This window comes from Lolium rigidum, chromosome 2 (genome assembly GCF_022539505.1).
Source record: "Lolium rigidum isolate FL_2022 chromosome 2, APGP_CSIRO_Lrig_0.1, whole genome shotgun sequence".
NCBI lineage: Eukaryota > Viridiplantae > Streptophyta > Magnoliopsida > Poales > Poaceae > Lolium > Lolium rigidum.
Window position 1 is genome coordinate 185,623,482 of NC_061509.1, and position 8,644 is coordinate 185,632,125.

At 39.6% G+C, this 8,644-nt stretch overlaps 1 protein-coding gene and 1 long non-coding RNA gene across 2 annotated transcripts; one reads left to right on the forward strand and one right to left on the reverse strand.

Annotated features, from left to right (window-relative positions):
* Window positions 1-1,404: 1,404 nt before the first annotated feature.
* Window positions 1,405-2,590, reverse strand: LOC124687828. Its single transcript, XR_006998321.1, has 3 exons — window positions 2,421-2,590; window positions 1,685-1,739; window positions 1,405-1,571 (listed from the first exon to the last, which is right to left on the reverse strand). It is a non-coding gene; the product is annotated as an uncharacterized LOC124687828 (long non-coding RNA).
* Window positions 2,591-3,318: 728 nt separating this feature from the next.
* Window positions 3,319-6,010, forward strand: LOC124692711 (vacuolar protein sorting-associated protein 20 homolog 2-like). Its single transcript, XM_047226142.1, has 6 exons — window positions 3,319-3,556; window positions 4,228-4,380; window positions 4,544-4,696; window positions 5,316-5,399; window positions 5,530-5,701; window positions 5,810-6,010. Exons 1-6 carry the CDS (start codon window positions 3,455-3,457, stop codon window positions 5,833-5,835), a joined length of 690 nt encoding a protein of 229 aa, XP_047082098.1. The 5' UTR covers window positions 3,319-3,454; the 3' UTR covers window positions 5,836-6,010.
* The last annotated feature ends 2,634 nt before the right edge of the window (window positions 6,011-8,644 follow it).

Genomic DNA, 8,644 nt, shown 5'->3' on the forward strand with positions numbered 1-8,644 from the left:
GATGTGGTAGGCTGGCAGCATCTTCGTAGCAATTTGAATTAATCAAACTTTAGGAATATGCCAAGCTTGGATTTCAATAATTTGTATCTGGTTTCTTTCATTGTGATTGTCCTCATTTTTAATCTCAATAACTGTTACTGCTCAGGGAAATTTTTCAGTGCTCAGCTGCATTTGCTGCATTTTGATTTCAGTTCCTTTTATGGAAGGAACAAATACAGGTAATACACATATGATTTTATTTGTTACAGAAGAGCATGTCGTATAAGTGCTATGATAGGAAAAAGAGAAAAAAAGTTCATTAGATTCTAATGTCATGTTACTAGATGAAACTGAATACAGAACTGTTTTTCTAAATGGAGGGGACTAGTGCAACCTCACCATCACCAATCCTTGCATGGCCAATCCGCTTACCGTACCAACTATCTCAGGTGACTATTTGGCATCAGTAGTGCTAATATTTCTGGTTCTTCATGGCAAACATGTGTGCTTCAGATCGATCTTTTTTTCTTTTTGCAGAAACAGTCAATAGCCTAGTAGTGACAGAATTAAGTGATGCGAACTCTTTTTCTCCAGGATGCTTCCTCTTAGTGAATTCTCTACGCCAAAGAAGAGACCATGCTTTTATTTCCATACTTATAGCGGATATTGAATGATTTAATACTGTTCCCATTTTAACTTGTATTTTTTTGTATAGAGATATTGTCTATGACGGAGATGGAAATCCAGTTGAAGATAATCCCATTGATTCTGCTGACATGGATACAAGAAGAAAATTTCGGTTGCACGGAACAAATTAGAAGATCTCATCCCACATGCGAAAAACTCAAGTGGAGGACTAGACTTACTCATTTCGGGTCTGTGTGATTTGGAATCAAGTGGAGAACTAGACTGTGTAGTGAGCTGAAAAACTGGTTCATTGGACATAGTAACCGATCTAGCATGTTATGTGATTTTTTTATGTCGCCTGTGCATTCTCCTATAATACTTGTCAGCACATATATATTGTAAATTCAGTTATGCATTTCTCTGTTGATTAACAGACATGACATTCAGTTCCTGGTGGGAGGCATTATAGACATTCAGTTCAGCTGTACATGAAAAACCATGACCATGCAATCTCTCATTTATCTTAGTGTTAAAGCACATTCAAGGTTTAGTATCTGAATGCTCAAAATGAAATAAAATGTGGAATGCCCATCTCAGCTGCCTACTGGTCCAGCTCACATATACTAGTAAACTGAGCATATACTTCTCAGATGTTGTAACTACGATAACTGCTATGAGTACACAACTCGCTTTTGCCCACAAGAAGACATTACTATTCGCATTTATAACTAAATTTTAGAATAGCAATCATCTCATACAGGATGGCATACATCTGGATAAACAAAATGTCATGATACAGTAGAGAGATGAGTGCTAATATGATGCAGGGCCTCACGCTGGCCGCCCCACACTCCTCTTATTCCATAGAGATTTCTATAAGTCGCCACCCTCCTTCCGCTTCGCCGTCGTCCCAGCTGCAGACTTTTGCCTCATCCACTTCCTTCCTCTGGTCTTGACCCCATAATCTGCAAGTTTGCAATTAATAAATATAAATTACTTAGACATACTATTCTTGCAAATAACTGAACAACAAAGTATTATTTTCCATGAGTAAGGTAGAGAATCATGGGGGATGAACCTTGCTTGGCATAGAACTGAAGGCATGCTTTACTGTCCAAAACTCTGTCCTCACTCTGTTTCATTACCGGCACCGCAAGGGTTAGAACCACGTAATTGAATAAAAATATGATAAAAAAATACTAGCAGTACATATATCACATTATCATCATTGAAAAGATACCCAAAAATATTGGTAGCAAGGGACAGAAGTATGTTTGCGCATGCAGATTAGATAAAGTCTGTAAAATCGGATAACATTCCCAAAACTAAACATGATCGTCATATAATTTTACATGGCATGTTCTGATTCTAAAACAACAGCCGAGAACATATAACATGTTCATTTCTGTTTCTAAAATACCAGCGTCGAAAAGAGACCGCAAAAGGAGTACTTGTTCTGACAGAGCACAACTGTTGTAGTACATGAAGAGTAAACAAAATCCTTTGAACTGAACTTCTATTCACACAAAGAGGTGCAGTTACCAAAGATATAATGGATTGCATTTATTCTGATCGAGCAAAACTGTGTTTGTGCATTAAAAGTAAACAAAAACCTTTTAACCAAACTCCTATTCACACAAAGAATGCAATGACCATAGATATAATAGATTGCATTTTCTTCTGACCGAGGAGAACTGTGATTGTGCATGGAAAGTAAATAAAATCCGTTTAATCAAATATATTGCCATCAACGCGGGAGCAAATATCTGAAATTAGAACAATACTACAGAACATGCAATCCGAACTAAAAGTACCTGAAAATCCTATCGAGCAGCCGTGCGGATGTGAAACAGGATCTGGCTACGCGGTGAAGAGAATCCAGCGGCAAGATATGGGGACGGATCACCATCGCTAGGACTCCATTGTCGCGAGAGAAGGGGTGAGGGAAGGATCTCCGCTGTCTCTCTCCATACATGTCGGCACCAGGTGGGGATGGACTGGTACAGTGTGGGGATGGACTGGTACAGTATCTGGAGCCGGCGCCATCGCCGCCGGCTTCGCCGATGTGAGAACCGGGGTCGAATAGAACGTGATGGGACAGGAAGGTACAGAAATATAGAGGACAACGGGGTCTTGCTTGCAAAAATGATCCACCTACTCTAGGAAATCCGATCTGTACCACATGTATCATATCTAATGGTCCAGAGTACTGGATCCTTCAATCGCACGTGAAGCCTAGATCTCATACAAGCCGTGCCCGACTTATCGGGCTCGCCTAACCTGACCGGGCTCCTCGGGTACCGCTTGACACGACGACCAGAAATCGTGGTTTTTCTGGTTTTTCTAGCCCGACAAGGGCTTGTCGCTTTCGGTCACGTCGACCTGGCTATCGTCGGATTAGGGAAACATGAATCCCACCTTTTGGGTTCGCCTAGACAGAAAGATCCGAGTCGGTATCAGCTAGGCCGATGACACAATATTTTTTATACAATAAAAAGGCGTAATATTTCTGAAATTACAAAAGATTTTTTTTATAAAATGAGCCACATTTCCGGCTTAAATTTAGGCTGAAATAAGACGGTCAACCGCGAGTGTGTTTGCCTTGGGCCGCTAGGTTGAGTTTTTCTGTCTTCCTGTTTTTTTTTTAGGGAATTTTTGTGTTACTGTTTGCAATGTTCGCATGGACCAAAACGAATAGCCTAGCTCCGTTTAATACATGAACTCGTGATGCCGTGACGGCGTCTCTTCCCGCAGTCCACCTTTCCTTCTTTCTATTCTTTCCTTCACGCCGCCGTCTACCCCGCCGGCGGCGAAACCGTGGTCGGACGGGGTACACGGGGAGAGCAAGATGGGGAACGTGTTCGTGAAGAAGCCCAAGATCACGGAGGTTGACAAGGCCATCGTCGCCCTCAAGACGCAGCGCCGCAAGCTCGCGCTGTTCCAGCAGCAGGTCTCCTGCCCCCGCCCTGCCCAATCCGATGATCTAATTTTCCGCCCCCGTCCCTATTGTGCCATCGAATCGTTGTAGTTTATATTGTTGACCGCCTGATATTCAGTTCTTGTAGTCTATTGATCCCCAATTTTTTCCCCCAGGGCCAGATAATATCAGATTTGGTGCCCACGCTCATCACGCGACCGCGGGCGTAGTTGGAATTAGGTTTAGTTGTTTCTACAACTGAACGGAGAGGAACCTTTCCACCTAGTTAGTTTTGCCAAGAGGGCCCAGTTTTCCTGCTTTTCTTAGATTGATTTGCTGTTTGTTATTTTGGGTTCACAGCAGTTGATCCAGATTTAGAATGGCTGAGAGTGTAACCAATACAAGGGTAGAGGTCTTGGGTCGGATTCTAGTGAATTTGTTAGGTGAATGTCCGTGACAAACATACAATCTGGTTTTCGTACTAGCATGCTGTGCGAAGAAATTGTTTCCCCACAAAAAAAAAAGGTTTCGACCTTTGAGTTTACCTTTAGGTGGATAGAACTTTGTTGTGCTGTAATGAAGTATTCATTATTTTGAATGAACTATTGAGCTTGCCTCGCATTAAACCACTGGTATTGCCGTTTCTAATGACAATTAGCATGGTCCTGATTCTTCATACGTATGGTTCACCTTCCTTCTTCCAGCTTGAGAAGGTGATTGAAGCAGAAAAGGAAGCTGCACGCCAGTTGGTTCAACAAAAGAAGAGAGACAGAGCTTTGATTGCACTGAAGAAGAAGAAATCCCAGGAAGAGCTGCTGAAACAAGTTGATACATGGCAATTGAATGTTGAACAGCAGGTTAGTAGTTTATATTACATAAATTATGGATCGTAATGAACTGCATGTCCATGTATATGGCATAAGGTTTTTCTTTCAGCTTTCCATCATTGGATCTAACTAGCATTAATTCTCTTAGTTTCGAGGTATGATTTGACAGTCTTTTTTCATCCTGTTGTTGTAGCTAGCAGACATTGAACTAGCAAGTAAGCAAAAGGCTGTATTCGAAAGCCTAAAGACTGGAAATGCTGCCCTTAAGTCTATACAGAGTGAGATAAACATCGACGATGTCCAAAAGTTAATGGATGACACAGCTGAGGCTAAGGCTTATCAGGATGTAAGTTCAATAAACCTACCTGACCGCTGGCTACTGTATTTGTAATGCTTTATTCATGTGAGGTTCTTAATGCATCTGATTTGGAAGTCACTGTCTCATTTCTCCAACGGTATCCTAAGTTAAACTTCAAGTGCCACCTCGAATCTCTGTAAAAGCTGTTTCCATCTACTTGGGTGGAACTAGCTAGAATATATACATCTCATGGAACTGTTATAGTTGTCTGGAAATGTGACATTACTGATTTCATTGCTACATTGTTTAAATAAATATGTAATTAGCTTTCTAGTTTGCAGCTTAAACATGTACTGATCTACAGCATATGATTTCTCTGAACTTGTGACTTATTGAAGTCACCCTAATACAAGTAGCAATTTTATATCTCTTATATTTAGTTGTTGATGTCTGTGTGTTTGTTGGTCAATGTCCGTAAAGTTTGTTTCATCTGTTCTTTAAGGTACTCTCTTGGAGAAGTTGTTTATACTTGCATGTGTTTTTTACCACTTCCTTCTCGGGATCTCTGCATTATAAATTTTACCTTTTGTTGTGGTATATGCCCCAACTACAATTGCATGGACCTGCTTATGTTCTTACGTCGCTTATGGACCAATATTGATTGCAGGAAATAAATGCCGCTCTTGGCGAACAACTATCTGCTGAGGATGAGGAGGCTGTCATGGCTGAATTCGAAAATTTGGAAGCTGAGGTTTACCCCAAAGGCTTCATTTTCATCTGTTGTTCATTTTGAAAAAATTACCAACATGATAAGCCTCGAGTTCTGAACTTAAATGAGCATTTATTTCTCTGCCAAACTTAATAGTCGCTGTTCTTTGCAGCTTTCCCTTGATTCTCTGCCGGATGCTCCTGTTACTGCGGTACGACCTGAAGAGAAAACTAATGCACCAGTTGACACTGAAGCTCCAGCTGAAGATGTTGATGATGTTATTGAGCTTCCTGATGTACCCGTTAAAGCACCAAAGAGGCCAGAAGCTCCAGAAAAAACAAAAGGTTTTGATCTCATGCTCCTTCTCCATTTTCATAGTTTACCCTGTTTCATTGGCATATACTGCGTAATATTTTTTTATGGTGCATTGATGATGTGTTTTGAATTGACAGTTTTGGAAGAACCACTACCTGCTTAGTTGGATGGAGCTGAACTGAACAGAGAACTTCAAGTCCTTCTGTTTGCAGGATTTGTAAATTATCTTCCTTTTGATTGTACTATATTTCTGTCATTTCATAATTTTCAATGTGTACAGAATCTAAAATGCTGTTCTCAGTTATCAGTTGATGCAATGATGGTTTGCCTGTTGTATATTCAGTAGTCTCATCCTAAATTATGATACGAGATGTCCTGTTGTTTCTTGATCGTCGCTTGTACACTGATTTGCGCTTGCAGCATGCTGTAAGCAGATCCCTGTTGTCTCCCATAAATAGCTGCAGTAAAATTGTTTCATGGCAATTCTGTTTCATTGGTTGGATATTTTGTGACCACTGGGCTACCTTGCGAGCACCCAGGTATGCAACCGTTAAATTTCTTGCTCTCAGGGTAGAAGTGTAGAACATTGCTGACTTGACACATGCTGTTTCTGATTTCTGCCGTTATACAAATAAGTTTGACACAGAGACATTGTGTGGGCTCACAATCTGCTGACCATGCCTCCTGTTGTAGTTGTCACTGTTGCTGGGCAAGCTGTTACACGATCACATTGAGGTTGACGCTTGAACAACGCGTGCATTTCTGAGGCATCATCTCATGCAGCCATTGGAACTTGACAGCTGTTCAGTATGAGCGATGACCTGACGGATTAAGATCTGGAGTGCTGCATCAAAAGGTTACCCGTATGATGCACTAGATAATACGGAGGAGGTAAGGAATTTCATTGATATACTATGGATGGTTTATAGACCATAATTCATGCATATCTTGTATGTGGTACACAAAATTGCACAGGATATTTCATGGCTGAAATGACGTGGTTTATAACAGATTAATTAGTTAAGCAGTTAAACTTTAACATAGCTGCACACATTTTGAAAGGTGGTACTACTAAAGACTAGAATAGTTAATTGAATGCGTGTATCATTGGCTGGACCTCATATATCATGTCGATCTTACATTCGGATATCATTGGACTCATAATTAAGTTAATGGATTATATCTCTAACAATATATGTTTATTATGTCAAGTATTATCTTTCATGTTTTCTTAGCCTGAACATTCTGTTTCTAATGTCTAGTGAAAGTTGTTTGTATATATGGGCATCTCCTACTGTTATCCCCTTCAGAAAAATCCTTCATCTTTTGAGTCTGAATTTGATCTATATACTCCAATTGTACCTTGTGAAAGGCAAACACGGAGTGACTTGGTGAGTACTATAACATATAATGACTGGATTCATCTTTACTATTACCCACCAAATTGTTGACTGATGAGTATCATTTTGTGGTATCTTCATTATTGTTAACTTAGCAACCCTGAACCACAGTTCATCAGCTATATTATTAGACAGTTATATATTAATTGGGCTTATCTATCATTTATCCGATGCCTTAAGATACTTTTTTAATGGATTTTTTTCTATTTTAAGCCTAAGAGAACAATTGTATCAAAAGGGTCATATTTCAGGTGCACATGGTTGTGTTTGCAAAAAACAAAGTTCACAAATTCTGTTAAAAAGGCCCATGTAGAAAATTTCAGGAACTTTCAACTGCGTGATGCATATCTACTCAGAACTACAAGACAAACTAGATCGTGTTTGTGAGATAAACTGGGATGCGTTAGGCTGTAAGCTTCAGTCAATGCACTGCCAAGTATTTTACATCTTTAGCCAATTGGCCCTTTTTTTTCGTATCGCATGAACGAGGTTGAGTGTGTTCTGCAGTTATACATCATGACTGTGCCTGTAGGAAGCAGCAGATATGTTTCCATATACACTCCAAATATTTATTTCTCACTGAGGCGTGGCACAGTTTTAGCTCTACCTAGGAGCACAACGTCTACGTGTCCGAACTGAGGAATGTGCACACTACATGAAACGAGCCAGACAGGGGAAGATTAGTTTGCAGTATGCTCGAACTCTGTTTTTAATAACTGCACTTTTTTTTGAAATGGTTGAGGATGGGCAATTTGGCATGTCTTCAGTATGCCATTGTGAGCACTAGTTTTCATAGTAGCATGTCAGTTCAAGTTATAAAAAACACAATATTCGACAAATAATTTTATGACAGATGAATTATTTTCAATATTATTTCCTTGTGACCTTTGTGTAGATTAGACTAATTAGTCAAACAGTTACATAGCTGCACACATTTGAAAGGTGGCACTACTAAATACTATAATAGCTAATTCAATGCTTGTATCAGTCTGGACCTCATGTATTATGTTGATCTTACACTCGGATATCTTTGGACTCAGAATTAAGTTAATACATTCTATCTCTAACAATATAGGTTTATTATCTTTCATGTTTTTTAGTCTGAACATCTGTTTTTAACATCTAGTGAAAGTTGCTTGTATCTATTGGCCTATCCTGCTGTTTTCCCCTTAAATAAATGTCCCTCATTATCTTTTGAGTCCCAATTTGATCGATATTACTCCATTTGTACCTTGAAATGCCAACACCTAGTGAGTAACATATAATGACTATGGATTCATCTTTATTATTACCCACCAAATTGTGGGCTGATGAGTGTATAATTTTGTGGCATCTTCAATATTTTTAACTTAGCAACCCAGACCACAGTCCACCAGCTAAGACAAGCAATCAGCTATATTTGTTTGTATGTATGGGCCTCTCCTTCAAAAGATATCCTTATTATCTGTTAAGTCTGAACTTGATCGATATACTCCATTTTGTACATCGTGGAACACAAACACCTTTATTACTACCCACCATTTTTTTTGAGATTTACTACCCACCAAATTGTGGGCTGATGAGTGCATCATC